The following is a 15591-nucleotide window of genomic DNA, read 5'->3' on the forward strand; positions in this document are numbered from 1 at the left end:
AGTTGAGCACAGGCTATCACACAGATCTAGGGGAAAGAGAGAGGCTAATGTTTGTGAGGAGCTTAGGAGCCGCTTTGGAGAACCGTGATGTCTTCCATCCTTAAAATGTGAGCAGGTACTTGTGTGTCTCCTTTGTTGTTACTTTAATAGGAGGGGTCAGGTTGAAAGGGAGGGTGTTTTAATGAGCTGTAGTACTGGTAGTTAGCTGACAAAAGTAGAAAAGCAAAGTGTCATGGTTTGGAAAAACACACAAAAGAATTACCTTTCAGTTTGTTATTTGTCTGAGCGTCTTGTACATTTGGGTTATAAGCTCCTGGAGGAAGGGAGCTTGCACAAAATAATGCCAGAGCAATATGCCTTTCAGTATATATGGGAAGCAGGACACTGTAAAATAAGAAGGAAAGTTGCAGATAATGCACTTCATTTTTCTGTGGGCAGTGGTTGCCTTCTGTTTATGGGAAATAAGCAACTAGATGAAAAACAGTTAATTTAAGCTGGATCTAGCATAAACTGCAATATTTCTTAGGAAGGAAAATGCTCAGAAGTAGCTAAATGATACGTTGATTTCCTTTCTCACACATATGGACACTTCCTATGGAAGACTTTGGCTTTTGCTGGATTTTGACACAGGTCCAAACATTTTCACCTTCAAAACAGGGTTGCTGTCATTTAATGCACGATTCCATCCAACGAAGAGAAACACAGCATCTAGTACGTTGACTTATGGATTAGATCCAGTGCTGTGTTAGAACCAGATTGTCCCAGCTGGAGTACAAACCCTTGGTGGTTAGTGGCTCAACTGCTGAGAGCAGTGCCACCTACTACTGGTGGCCACGTTTGAGAAGTGTCGTGGAAGGTCTGAATGGGTCAGGAGGTGAAGCAAAGAAGCTGTTTCAGATAATATTTATCCACCTGAGCACTGAAATGGTTCATGTCCCACTGTATGTTATTGAGCCATTTTGGTGTGGGGTAAAACTAGACGGAATAGAATGCATTTTCCATCATGTAGATGAAGATGCAGTGCATCTCAAGATGAAAGTTGTACATGTTCTTGAGACTTGAAGATTTGAAGTAATTTGGAGAACTACCTTAGAGCGTTCATTTTTGCTGAGGCAGCAGAGCTGAAAAATCAGCAGTGAAGGATGGAGTTAAGGTGTCCTCTGTCAAGGCAGGGACCAAGGTTAGAATAAACTGTCGGAGAAGAGGGAGCTTATTTAAACTACACAAAGAAGAGAAATTTCTTAATAGCTGAAATGACTAGTCATGAGAGAAGGTGAGTTTTTAATTTTATTTTATTTGTTTGAGGATATGCATGGTAAAAAAAGAGTGTCATAAACCTGGATAAGATGAAAATCGTGAGTATTTTATGGCATGTATTTCTTATGAGTATTAGATATCATAAAAAAGCATTTGTTGTTAGTCAGCTAAAACCTCAAAGTCAGCTCCATAGTCAGCTCTGAAGAGAGATGGCATTTACATTGCTAGCAATTAGAAACTGTAGACATTTGAATAAAATTGGATCAGAGATAAGAAATGAGTCTGAATTACGGCTTTTTACAGTGGTAGAAACTTCTAGTGGTGGCGGGTCTATGTGGATTTTGCTACAACTCCTCCCCTCCCCCCCCCCCTTTTGGCTGATCTTTACTTTTTTGGATACTTTTCTGAACCTATATGTACCTGTAATGACAGACTGAGATGTTTAATTTTTATTTTTTTTTCAGGTAAATGGCATTGTTGGCAGCTTTGTGGTGCTTGAGTGGTGTGGTTTTTTAGCTGATTAAGATACTATCTGCAAATCCAAGTCTATTTTGTGAAAATCTGGCTTGCACTTTCTAAACTAGGCTGTTGTATCATTTATAGGCATATAGTGTTGACTGGAGCCAAACTAGGGGAGAGCAGCTGGTGGTGTCTGGTTCATGGGATCAAACAGCCAAGCTGGTATGTTGGTTTTCTGCTGAAGGTGAAAAATGTGATTTGTTTTGGATCTGATAGTTCTTTGTGTTAAGAAACAGCATTGATTAACTTTCCTCTTTATTTTTACACTGAGACTGAAATTCTGCTTTAACTGAGATATTGCTTTATCCCTCAGTTGGTATTAGTTTAAGTATACAAATGCTTTTCATGATACATGGTAAAAAGAAGTTCATTTAGTCCTTTCTATATGTAAAAAGCTTTTTAATGTATGAAACCCTTTCCTTTCTTATTGCATGTATACCTCAGCAGTTTTCTTTTTACTTTATTTAGTGGGATCCAGCTGTGGGGAAATCATTATGCACTTTTAAAGGCCATGAAGGGGTCATTTACAGCACTATATGGTCTCCACACATCCCAGGTTGTTTTGCATCTGCTTCAGGTAAACGTGATGGTAAAGGGGTTCTTACAACAAAAAGCCCTTGTATCTTATTGAATTAGTTCAGCACTTTGTCCAGCAGATGGTAGTGTGTGTCATACATAAAAATGGAAGAAGGAAAGATAAACTTACTGCTGCAGCTGGATTTGTAGGTTCTGTTACGATCTGTAAATTATCCTCTTGGTCATTTAAACAGGGATGAGCAGTTTTCTAGCAGACACTTCAGTGACCTTGTGGCATTTTTTTCTGTTATTTTATGTAGAGCTCTTCTATTCACCTCACTCTTGTTATTGAATGCTAAATCATGTTATATGCTTTACTTTGTGTTCTCACTTTTTTTTTTCACATTATCTCAAGTGTCAGTAGACTGTTAGCTCTGTGAGAAACATAGTCAGTTCCTGCTGAAGTACTACTGCTTAAATACTGATGGAGATCTCTATGCCTTGTTCTTTGGGAAAGGTAATCACTAATTTTTACTTTTCTGCTTTGGCCAGTGCTATGAATCTTGCTGGTCAACACAGTCATAACTGAATTGGGTGTACCTAGAGAGACTGTATGGTGAGGTGTTAGTGTTTTCCAAACACTGCTCCTGTGCCAGAGGCGCAAGGACAGCCGTGGAGTGAGACCTAGAGCCTAACTGCTGAGGGGTGCTGTGAGCCATGGAGTTTGTTTGTGAAATAGAGGAGCAGTAAGACACTGCCTTAATACAAATATTGGTAGATTAACTCCTGTGGCTTAAATTTACCTAATTTCAAGTCTGTTGGACTTCTGTACTGATTTAAATATAAATTGTTTAGCTCTTACATCAAGAGGGCAAGCAAGTATGAGTATGTTTTCCTGTTACTGAAGAATTAGACAGTGAGTACACAGATACTGCTCTTCCCTATTCGGTGGGAATTTTGATGAAAAAGTGCCATGGCTTTTACAAAATTTCAGTCTGGCTATTGCCATCTGACTCTTCTTGCAGAGTTGAACTAGAATGACTAACAAGTTACATGTATGTGTTCTAATGTAGTAGTGCTTGGAAGCCAGACACTGGTGCACAGTTATTTCCCACTTCTTTAAAGATTCATTGAAGTAACACTTAGTAAGGTGTCTAATAGGTTGTGCAGAAACTTACAGGATTGAGTCCTGTACTCTGTATGAACAATTCTACTGAAATGCAGCTGTGTGCTACAAAATACTGGCTAAGTACCATTTGATCAAACCTAAGTGGAGAAAATGCTGCTTAGTGTTTTTTTGCAGATTCTAGGGGGGGTTACAATCTCTTTAAAGTCTGCTCAGAAGCCTCCTGTCCGTGGCAGTCTTACTCATACAAAATTTATGACATTCTACATGAACAAAAGGGCTGTACTGATCCTGCTAGTTATTTCAAATTTGATTCCCTAGAAGCCAAACTCCCTTCTAATACATTGCCACTTGAACAGTTTTGGGAAACATTGATTGTTAGATGCTGTATGTGGTGGTACTTAAATTGGATAGAGCAACATACAATTGATCTGTTCTTTGAGTGACTCAGTGGGTGCAGCTGCTGGAAGTTTTCACTAAAACACTAAAGGGTTCCTATTCTTTTGTGAATTTTACTGTGACACTTGAAAGGGACTAACATATACTGCTGGAGCCTTAAGTAGCTTAAAAAGTGTGGAGGGAAACATTTTGTACTTCCTTTCATCTCCCTTGTGTTTTTTAATTTTTTAAAACAATAGCTTTTTTAAGGGTGTTTTTGAAGGGTATTGAAGCACTCCCGTTTTGAAGGAGGCTGTGCTGCTTTAGTATTGCAGTGTGTGTGTGTTCTTTCTTGCCACTCCTGTCCTCTTTTTCTCATCCCACCTCAAACATACCTACTCACAACCATGGACTTACTCATATCTTGGTAGTATAACATCTTAGCACTTCAGACCAGAAATGAACTGTTTCATGTTGCAGCATGTTCAATTTTGCATGTGTTAGTAAAACAAGTTAGGTCTGTTGTTAAGCATAAATTGGAAAAAATGTCAGTCTTGAAATGCTTCTGGTTAAACTAAATTTAAGTAAAACACTGCACTTTTTTTTTTTTTTTTTTTTTTTAAAGAAGATAAGCAAGAGGGAAGGGGGTTTAGGAACCTTTTGCATACCTCACCCCTGTCCTTTTTCTGCCTTATTTGAATCCACATAGATGCCAGCAGAAATTTAATTTCCACTTAACTAATTAGTTTTTGAACACTGAAAACAGAAAGCCAAACACAACTGTAAACCACAGTAAAATAGCTGCTCAGAAGGACCATTATGTGCCTAGACACCTTTTGCCTGAAGCTAATAAGGTTAAATCGTTGCTTTTGGAATATGACTATTTCTCAAACTATTACAAGACTAAAAAAAGAATATGAGTGAAGAAAATGAGAAACCTAAGACTGCAATGTAAAGCAGTTGAAAAAGAGTTTGATACTAAGTGTGGTTATTTTGCTTCATTAAGTCTCTGATCTGAATAAATACAGGAAGACTAAGTTTGTCTGCAGTGGACAATAAAATGCAATTGAATTACAGAAGATAAATATGTCTGATGCTTCAGTTAAATTAGTTTTTATTCAGTGTCTAATACACTTCCATTTAACATTTTCAGGGATGTGTGAGGTACCTTACAATGCTGTTGCATTCATGTACAATCATTTGTACTCTCAAAAAGCAAGTAAATGGCTTATCTTTTCATGTTTGAAATTGGGATTTAATAGTAACAGAACAAACTGTTAATTCTTTATATGTAAATAAGTGCTGTTGTGATGTCAGTAACAATTTCTGAGCTGATAAGATAAGCAGGATGTTCAGGTGTACGTGCATGTGGCACCAGACCAGAGCCCTGGTAAATGTCTGCCTTACACTGAAAAAACAGTGATGTGGAAAATGTCATTAAAGAAGTGACATAAATGTTTTAACAGCATCTTCGTGGCTAAAAGGGTTTAATGAGTCATTGTGTCATTTGCCCAGAAGGTCGTCCTTTTTTTTTTTTTTTTACCCAGAGAGCAAATTGGTGAGAAGCACATAGAGTGCCGAATGCACACAACATTGTAAATCCATTCTACTAAATGATTCTCCATAACTGCAGAGCAATAGGCCTTGCTCAATCCTGTGGTTTATAAAGAAAGCATCCTTTATAGTATCAACTGGTTTTAGTGTCCTTTTAAATTTAACAGTAGGAAGTAATTAATGAGTACTATTTTACCCTTATCTGCGTAATTGTAGTATTCTTCAACACAGATATGACACTGGCAAATGAAAATATGAATGTTTTCAATTCGACAAAGCCCAGATTTAGAATGACTGCTAGCTTTTATCTTAACTACTGGGACCTCAATTTTAATGCTGCATTAATTTCTTTTTAAACTGTTACTACACTCCTTAAGTTTACTGATCAGGGCAGATGCATAGCTTCTGTAACATCTTAAATCATGAATAAGGGAAAGAAGTGTTTCTTAAATCTGCCAGATAATGTCTGTATTCATCAATATTTAGATCAATTAATTGTATTCTTTGCTTGCCCAGGGCGAAAAAATTTCTCCTACCACAACAAGGTGTGATCATTTCTGAGAAATTTTTATTATGTTGACAAAAATGTTGGAGAACTGTAGCTTTGCTGGTTTACAAATGAACCTGTAAATCCAGCCTTCACTCTTTGTAAGCCCTTGCATTCAGTGCTAGACTTTAAGGTTAAAATTTAAAAATATTGTTTATCTCTTATTCTGGTTTATTGCTAGCCCTGATGCTAGGTTGCCTTTTAAAAAGCTTGTCTTCTTGCCCACTGGTCTTAGTGACAAATGTGTGTAGTTAAGGGGTTGTCAAACTGTAGTTTCATAAATCAGGCTACCATGTAGTCTTGGCACACCTTTCTGTGCTTGGGATCCAAATTGTGAAAGAAAACTAAAAATGAACAAATTATTTTGCATGAAATAATGAGCTGGGGAAGGTGTACATCTACTAGGAGGATGGTTGAGTATTGAATTCATCAGAGTCATGTGCTCGGTAAGCTTTACTAAATCAACCTCTAATGTGCAAGCTGAAATATTTCTCAGGAAATTAGTTTGGCCCTCAATTTATAGTACATGCTAACAACAGTAAAGTATTGTATGCAGCACATGCTAGAATATAAAGCACTTTCAGGTTATAATATTTTATATTAGAATCCCTTATTGTAAAATAATGTTTTAGTGTTGAGAAGAAAAATGCAGTAACAGTTTTTTACAGTGAATGAGTATGTTTCGAGTCATTTAGGTTAGAGTTGGCTGTCTAGACAATATTGCCATTTGCTGAAGAATGGCTTAATAAGAAGTCAAAAGTTATGTAAATTTTGAAATAAAAATTTTGTCCCAAGATTTATGTTTAGTCATCTTGAAAAACACTGATATAAAAGTTTTGACTGATTTTTTTTTAAAAAACCATTTACTCTTTTCAGAAAAAGTCTGTTGAAGTCTTCTCTGAAATAACTTAAAACTCTCTTGATTTTTAGCTTTACAGCATTTTGTATCAGACTAAAAAATTACCAGATGGAAAGCATATTTCCACTGATAGTTACGTTTACTTGATATCTAGGTTGTGCTACATGGAAAAAAATTTTGTGCATTCAGTAGAGACCTGTTGGGTGATTTAAATAAAACTGTTATTTCTGTTGCTCTGTTTCTGCCTCTGTGTGTGGAATCTCATGAGCTTTATTAATCCTGTTCTAGGTTCGCTTATACTATCTATGATAGAAACAGACAGCATGATCATTTTAAGATGCCTAGAAGTTTTTGCAAGTCATGAAATTTGGGTTCTGCTATTTATTATCTCACAGATTTTCTATTTGATTCTGACTAAATACTTTAATCTGGTTTAGTATTTTAAAAAATTACATACAAGTAAGCATGTAATGTTAACTTGTAATCATTCAATGGCACTGCAGAATTACTTAATCTTGTCAAGATTTCTTTGATGTTACATCATAGGCAACTGGCCTGGCTGAACAGGGAGATTTTGCTGGGACTCGGGGAAAAGAGGAGAGTTTATCAGCTCTGGAAGAAGGCACAGGCAACTCATGAAGAGTACAAGGATCTCGTTAGGTCAAGCAGGGACAAAATTAGAAAGGCAAAAGCCCAGCTAGAGCTCAGTCTTGCCACATTTGCAAAGGATAATAAAAAATGCTTCTACAAATATATTAACAACAAAAAGAGAGGCAAGGAGAATCTCCATCCCTTACTGGATATGGCGGGGAGCATTGTCTCCGAGGACGAGGTTGAGGTACTTAATGCCTTCTTTGCCTCGGTCTTTAATAGCCAGTCCAGGTATCCACAGGGTGTTCAGCCCCCTGAGCTGGAAGATGGGGATGGAGAGCACAGTAACCCACCCATAATCCAGGAGGAAGCAGTTAAGGACCTGTTAAGCCACCTGGACACCCACAAGTCTATGGGACCTGATGGGATCCACCCGAGAGTACTGAGAGAGCTTGCGGAAGAGCTTGGCAAGCCACTCTCCATCATTTATCAGCAGTGCTGGTTAACAGGGGAGGTCCCAGAAGACTGGAGGCTTGCCAATGTGACACCCATCTACAAGAAAGGCCAGAAGGAGGATCCTGGGAACTACAGGCCTGTCAGCCTGACCTCCGTACCGGGGAAGATCATGGAGCGGCTTGTCTTGAGAGTGCTCAGAGGGCACGTGCAGGACAACCAAGGGATCAGGCCCAGCCAGCATGCGTTCATGAAAGGCAGGTCCTGCTTGACCAACCTGATCTCCTTCTATGACCAGGTGACCTGCCTAGTGGACGAGGGAAAGGTTGTGGACATTGTCTACCTGGACTTTAGTAAAGCCTTTGACAGCATGTCCCACAGCATTCTCCTGGAGAAACTGGCGGCTCGTGGCTTGGACACGTTTGCTCTTTGCTGAGTGAGGGACTGGCTGGATGGCTGAGCCCAGAGAGTTGTGGTGAATGGTGTTAAATCCTGCTGGCAGCCGGTCACAAGTGGTGTTCCCCAGGACTCTGTTCTGGGGCCTGTCTTGTTCAATATCTTTATAGATGATCTGGATAAAGATATTGAGTGCTCCCTCAGTAAGTCTGCAGATGACACCAAGTTGGGTGGGAGTGTTGATCTGCTGGAGGGTAGGAGGGCTCTGCAGAGGGATCTGGACAGGCTGGATCAATGGGCAGAGGCCAACTGTATGAGGTTTAACAAGGCCAAGTGCAGGGTCCTGCACTTCGGCCGCAACAATCCCATGCAGCGCTACAGGCTTGGGGAGGAGTGGCTGGAGAGCTGCCCGACAGAAAGGGACCTGGGGTTGCTGGTTGACAGCCGGCTGAATATGAGCCGGCACTGTGCCCAGGTGGCCAAGAAGGCTAACAGCGTCCTGGCCTGTATCAGAACTAGTGTGGCCAGCAGGAGTAGGGAAGTGATCGTGCCCCTGTACTTGGCACTGGTGAGGCCGCACCTCGAATCCTGTGTTCAGTTTTGGGCCCCTCACTACAAGAAGGACGTTGAGGTGCTCGAGCGTGTCCAGAGAAGGGCAACAAAGCTGGTGAGGAGTCTGGAGCACAAATCTTATGGGGAGGATTATGAGGCAACTGGGATTGTTTAGTCTGGAGAAGAGGAGGCTGAGGGGAGACCTCATCGCTCTCTACAAATAAATGAAAGGGAGTTGTGGTGACAAGGGTGCTGGTCTCTTCTCCCAAGTAACCAGTGATAGGACGAGAGGAAATGGCCTCCAGTTGCGCCAGGGGAGGTTTAGATTGTATATTAGGAAAAATTTCCTCTACCGAGAGGGTGGTCAGGCATTGGAACAGGCTGCCCAGGGAGGTGGTGGAGTCGCCATCTCTGGAAGTGTTCAAAAAACGTGTGGATGTGGTGCTTCAGGACATGGTTTAGGGGACATGGTGGTGCTGGATTAATGGTTGGACTTGATGATCTTGAAGGTCCTTTCCAATCGTAGTGATTCTGTGATATATGCCAATATTTGTGTCTATTATGCTGAATTATTTTCCTACAGTAAATTAATGATATGTTATTTGTGGTATTTTTTCTTGATGAGAGAACAGTGTCCAAAAATCAGATTTCTTGCTTTAGAACTTAAAAAAAAAAACAACCCACAAAAAACAAACAAACAAAAAACCCCCCACTAAACAAAAACAACAACATAACAAACTACAAAACAAAACCACACATGCAACCCCCCAAACCAACCAACCAAACTTCAAGGTAATGGTACTTTGGTTCTTGAAAAAAAATTTGTATCTGTCTTGGTTGGAGTCCTTTTTTCCTTCAGATAGTGTTTAATGTTTCTTGGGTTTTCATTAATCTCTCAAATACCTAGCTATGTTTTATAGTTAATGTTGTACCCCTGCACTGCCTGGCAGTGATTACTTAGCTCGTTGTTGTCACAGGACTTAGAGTATGATTTATGGATTTGGGTAAAATACATCTGAGTTAAAAGTTAGTATGAAACCTACGTGAAATTTAAATCTTAAATAAACTGTATCCTTTCACTACCATACATTGTCATTCTCATTAGCATTCTTACCCCATGTACAGGGATGATGTACTTGTAGATTAGCATCCATTTCAAAAATTTTGAATAGATGAGTGTATATTGTGTAGTTCTATTGATTCGTCCAAGATTTCACAAATATTCATTAAAATGAAAGAAAGCAAGTACAATATACAAACAAATCTGGAATCATAATTATCTAACAGACCAGCAAAAATTTGTTGTCATAGAGAAATTGCTTCTTACAAAAATAGAAATATTTTGTGGGGCACATGCTGGACACTTTTGTGGTTGCTTACTTTGGGATGCCAGCTGGAAGTGGTTGTTAGTGAATACGATTGTACTAGGTGTGCTTTACTTGTACCTTCTATTATTATCCTACTTCTGCTTTACCATATGGAAGAAATGCATCCTTTGTAATGCAGATTTGAAGGGATCATGGAAATGTGTGAAATTCCAAAATTTTTAATAGCAATTTTTGTTGAACTGAAATGTAAATATATATATTTATATATATAATGAAGTCATAGAAGGATGTTTGAGGTAAAAAAAAAGTCTGTTAAAATGTGTAAAGTGTCAGGATTACACTGTATTAGCTTTTTTATCAATTCTTCCATTTACAGTTTAAATGGGAAAATTTGATTTGCCTTTGGCTTTAATTCAGTCTCTTCTATTCACAGAAAGGTTCACCTGCATGTTCTGTTACTCTTTTAAAAACATTTCACAAATAGTGGCAGCCAGAATTAACAACAGCTAAGTCTAGCATTTTCAAAGAAAAAAAAAGAAAGGGAAAATAACTTTCTTGTGCGTCAGCATTTTCTATCAAAAAAAGAAATAATTGAGGCAATTGTATATTTAGCATCTAATTTGTTATTGGCTGAGTAACTTACTTTTCCAAATGTTTTTGGCCCTCATAATGCTTCTATGGCCCATCTCTATAGCAGTTCTTTCTATTTCATCTGGATTTACATATTTATTTGCTTGGGAAAAATGATCCTGTCTGTAGTGAAATATGTGTTTCCCCTTCAAATCTATGTTATCTGATGAAATTAAAATAAAAGCTTTTTAAGAAGTCCATTATAATATCTCTGGAAGACTTAAGACTCAAGCTGAAATCTGTCCTCTGCAGGCAAGCAGATTAGCAATACTAATGGTGGGTGGACGGGCATACTGCCTCTCTTTTGCCAAGACCCTGCTGGTCATGGTTCTTCCTCTCCATATGTTGTCCTGTTTTCATAAGCACTGTAGTGATGCTTCGGGCTTCCGCCGACTGCAGGGTGTCATTGTCAGGAGTGCTCTACATATACTGAGCAGCAGTCTCACTCTTGACAGTATTAAAACAGGCAAGGGGAGGGAAAACCATGAGAAATCATGTGTTGTTCCCACCTTACAGGTAGGGAATTTAGCCACCAAGAGCACAGTATCTCTCACTGTCATCGAGTTGGAGGAAAAGCCAACTGGCCATCAGAGCAAAGCTTCCCATGATTTGTGTAGTACTACAGTCATAAGGCCAGTCTTGTGTCATGCAGTGGAACCAAACTCTCTCTAGCTTCGCTTTTTTAATTCAAACTTTCCAAACGTTTTATGTCCTTTTGCAAAAGGCCTGGTAGTTCATGCAGTAGGAATATTGTTGTGGCTCTAGGGATGGTTTTGTTTGAACTGTAGCCAGTTTTTTGAAAAGAACTATGATTTTGTGTGCCCAGCTACATATTATAAGGCCAGTGACCAGCTGGGCACTAAAACTATCAAAATGCTTGTATCTAAACAGCACAAAAATCATAATTATTGATGATAACCAATTTGAGGATTTCCAGGAGTGTTTCTAGTAAAGAAGCATTAGTAATTTCTTCAGTAGTAAGGTAAAACAGTGTTTTTTTTAATTTAGATAGTATTGATGCATGCTTTCTGTAGAAAGCATGGGTGTTTGGACACAGCTTCTAGTGATTTTCACTTGTCTCTTGAGTGAACATAGGCATAATCATGGATTCTAATTAATTTTCTCTCTCTGTAAACAAATGAGCTGGAGAATCCATTTTTGCTGCTACAAAGCTAAATACTCAGGGTTAATGAGAGAATGATGATTAAAAAAAAATGAAAAGCGTGGTTGTCTTGTCAGCCGATGCAGTTTTACATGGAAAACTGCCATTAGAAATGGCTTCCTAATTGTAAGCCATTAGGAACTGAATTGGCAAGAAGGTTATACCCTAGTGCTAAAGATCTTAGGGGTAAAAGACAATTTATGGCTGGAGGTAGAGAGAGATTCAAGTGATTCACAGCTCAAGTTAGGCTGGACTCCTTTCATTGCTCTCTGAAGACCTCTGTGTGTGTATGCTCTGAGGTTGGAGCAGACGTTGCCTTTAATGTGTGTAATAGTTACAGCAGAATTATTTTATCTTCTGATCTTTGAATAAATGAGAGTAACTGCAGGTTTTGCACATGACGAGTATAGGTAACACGTCTTAAGTTTTCCTTTTATTGAAAGAATCTGGAGAGAAGTCGCATTTTAAATACTGTTCACTTTTCTGCATGCCAAAAGCATGTGTCTAGGTAGTTTTCCTCGTCTGGCTTGCAGAGAAAGATTTTTCATGATTCTGGTCTTCTAAGTCCATTTTTAAATGGACCTTAAGCTCTTGCTTTTAATTAAGTGTTGAGTATTTTACCCTGTCTCCTTTTAATCAAACCAGAGTTTAATAAATGTTGAAAGTATTAGTAATAAAATGAAGTTGTTTGGTTTTTTCCTAATGAAAGAGCAATAGTCAGTTCTGATTCCTTTTGTGTATCAATCTGCCCTCTGTGTCTATGATGTGCTTGCTTTATTTGGCATGAATGTCCTTATATAATAGTTTGTATTCCACAGAGCTAAGAAACAGTTCTCTACTAAGTACTGGACTGTATCCCATAACTGATTCAACATTGTTGAATCAATTTCTCTTTGTTTCAGGTGACCAGACTTTAAGAGTTTGGGATGTGAAGGACCCAGGAGTCAAACTTGTGATACCAGCCCACCAGGCTGAGATCTTGAGCTGTGACTGGTGCAAGTATGATGAGGTACAAACCTGTTCATCCAACTGTTTCCCTAATTGAACTGCTCATTAAATAGCTGGGGTTTTTACTGGTGGTGCTGGATTAATGGTTGGACTTGATGATCTTGAAGGTCCTTTCCAACCTAGTGATTCTGTGATTAGTGCATCTTCTCATTATAAAAACATGTCTAGTTGCTTTGTTGCTCTCATTCACTACTACATCTTCAGAAGAGCATTGTTCCAACAGAATATCAGAGGTTTTGCTTATTCTTTTGTGTAGTGGACAGAATAGTCCATAGTGGAGAAACAGTTTGTATTTCTCTGTTCTCTTATAATTTACACAATGAGACCTCATTTATGGTTTATTCATCTGTATTGTTTGATTTAAATAACTTTTGTAGCCAACGTAGGAATCATTGCAATTTAATAATTAAATTGTCCTGATATGTCTGTGTTTTATCAAATCATCAGAACTTGCTGGTAACTGGTGCAGTTGACTGTAGCTTGAAAGGCTGGGATCTGCGAAACATACGACAACCAGTGTTCATCTTGCTTGGTCATACCTATGCTATCAGAAGAGTAAAAGTAAGTTGTGTTTTATTCCACGTTGACCACCACTGAATTGTTAGGCAAATTTTTCTGGAAAGCAGTAATATTTTATATTAACTAATAACTAGGAAAAAACCAGCAGGTGTTGAAGATTTTTGATGCTACAGTGACTGTACTTCAGTTTAGTGTTGTAAAACATTTTAATGTTTAGCAGATTACTGGGATTTCAAAGTGAATAACATCTTCGAAGTCCAATAGATTTCCGTGAGGAGTGCTCAAGAGCTTGAGAGAGGGTTGGAGAGCTTACTTCAGCTAAGTTATCTGAGAAATTTGAGATAGAGAAAATACCTTCCCTTACTGTTTTTTTAATGGTGCTGTGCCTTTTTCTCCCCATACAAAGCGTCAGTATTCACATAACACATGATACAGAACTCGTTGTGAATATGTATTTTTGGGTATACAAAGAAAATGTTAAGATGTTTAAAGGAATTTAGAAACTTCATGCATGGAAGGCTACAGGTGACTACACTGAATTTGTGTACGGCTAGATCGCACACCAGTAGAAATTTGCTCTAGATACACAATGACTTTTTTTCATATTAGTGCTTATTATTTTTTACTATTAGTCAAATAATACCTGATCCTTTTTAAAGCCTTTCAGGAACAGGTATGTTTATTAATATTTTCTAGGAAGTCTGAACTGTCAGGAAAAAACTATTCTTAGTCAGTATTTTGCTTCATATGACCTTGGAATTTTTTATCTGTTTCTAACATCTTTAAAAGTTAATGCCCTTAGGTTGTAATTTGTCAGAAAAGGGTGTGACTCAGAGAGTGGTTCCGTATCACAAATCCTGTTTGTGGCCTGAGAAGCTCCTGTTCCTCCTTATCCCAGCTACCCTTGCCTGCTATCCCCATGGATGGTCTGTCTAGTCTTTTTTTTCTAATTTAATTCCTGCATGACTGTGCTCTAACCTGGCTTCGTGAAATGCTCTTCACAAAAGAATAATGTTTAGCAGTGGTGTTCGAGTTTGTTTTTCTTGTTTTTTAAACTAGATCATTTTGCAACTCCAACTTGACAAGACAGATGAATCAATACAGTATCAATCAATACAGACTGTCATATTCTTATTCTCTGACAGTTAGTGGGATCTTTTTAAAACAGCTCTGCCACGAAGAGATTCATAGCATGTTGTCTTCATGATAAAATGGAGAAAGTGAATGCAGAATTGTTATTCACCATAACTTGTGGTAATAAATCTAAAGGACACTTGGTGAAACTAATAGACGATGGGTTTACCAACAGATGGAAGTACTGCTTTTACACATCGGATGTTAGACTTCTTGAATTAGCTTTCTGCACAAAAGGTTGCATAGGCAGGCAGTGTCATCAGGGTCATGGATAGCAGCTGATCAATAAACAGAGCTAGAAGAGCTAGACAGGGATAACAGCTCTAACTTCTCTACTGTCTATCATCCTGGGCTGCATTAGGAAGAGCATTGGCAGCAGGTTGAGGGGAGTGATCTTTCCCTGCTACTCACGGCACTGGTAAGACCACATGTGGAGTGCTGAGTCCAGTTCTGGGCTTCCCAATACAAGGGACACATGGATATACTGCAGTAAATCCAGGAAAGGGACACAAAGAAGATCAGGAGACTGGAGTTTCTGTCCTATTGGGAGGGACTGAGAGCTGGGATTTGTTTTGTGTGGAGAAGAGAAGGCTTAGGGAGGATCTTATCACTGTGTATGAATGATTGGAGGAAACAGAGAAGACAAAGCACGACTCTTCTCAGTGGTATCTAGTGAGAGGACCAGAGGCAATTGGTACAAACTAAAATTCAGAAGATGCCATGTAAACTATACAGAGCACTGGACTCAAAGACTGTTGGCCTGACCAGGTAGGGTATCTTTTATATTCTTATACTATCTCATCTGAGTTTCCATTTTAGGGCCCATCATGCTCCCTGTTTTCTTAAAATGCCTTGAAATGATTGTTAAGAGTTGGCCAGCAGCAGAAGTTTCTTTGCACCAACCTCTGAGATCAATTCACTAAGTGGCTTTAAGGACACAGTGGGGAGGCTGTATATGCATACATGTGCAAAGGAGGGGTATGTGAGAGTACATAAAACCATAGAATGGTTTGGAAGGAACCTTAAAGATCATCTAGTTCCAACCCCCCTGCCATGGGCAGG

At 38.8% G+C, this 15591-nt stretch overlaps 1 protein-coding gene across 2 annotated transcripts in view; it reads left to right on the forward strand.

Annotated features, from left to right (window-relative positions):
- The window catches only part of PEX7 (peroxisomal biogenesis factor 7), a gene marked incomplete at its 3' end in the record, with an annotated part of 50423 nt that overhangs the window by 5697 nt on the left and 29135 nt on the right, over positions 1-15591 (forward strand). For both annotated transcript variants that reach the window (XM_081998459.1, XM_081998458.1), the window contains exons 4-7: positions 1861-1938; positions 2245-2353; positions 12771-12877; positions 13324-13437. In XM_081998459.1, coding sequence (XP_081854585.1) covers positions 1861-1938; positions 2245-2353; positions 12771-12877; positions 13324-13437 — 408 coding nt within the window. The remainder of the gene's footprint in view (positions 1-1860; positions 1939-2244; positions 2354-12770; positions 12878-13323; positions 13438-15591) is intronic.

This window comes from Phaethon aethereus (genome assembly GCF_964289735.1).
Source record: "Phaethon aethereus genome assembly, chromosome: 3".
In the NCBI taxonomy this organism is placed as follows: domain Eukaryota; kingdom Metazoa; phylum Chordata; class Aves; order Phaethontiformes; family Phaethontidae; genus Phaethon; species Phaethon aethereus.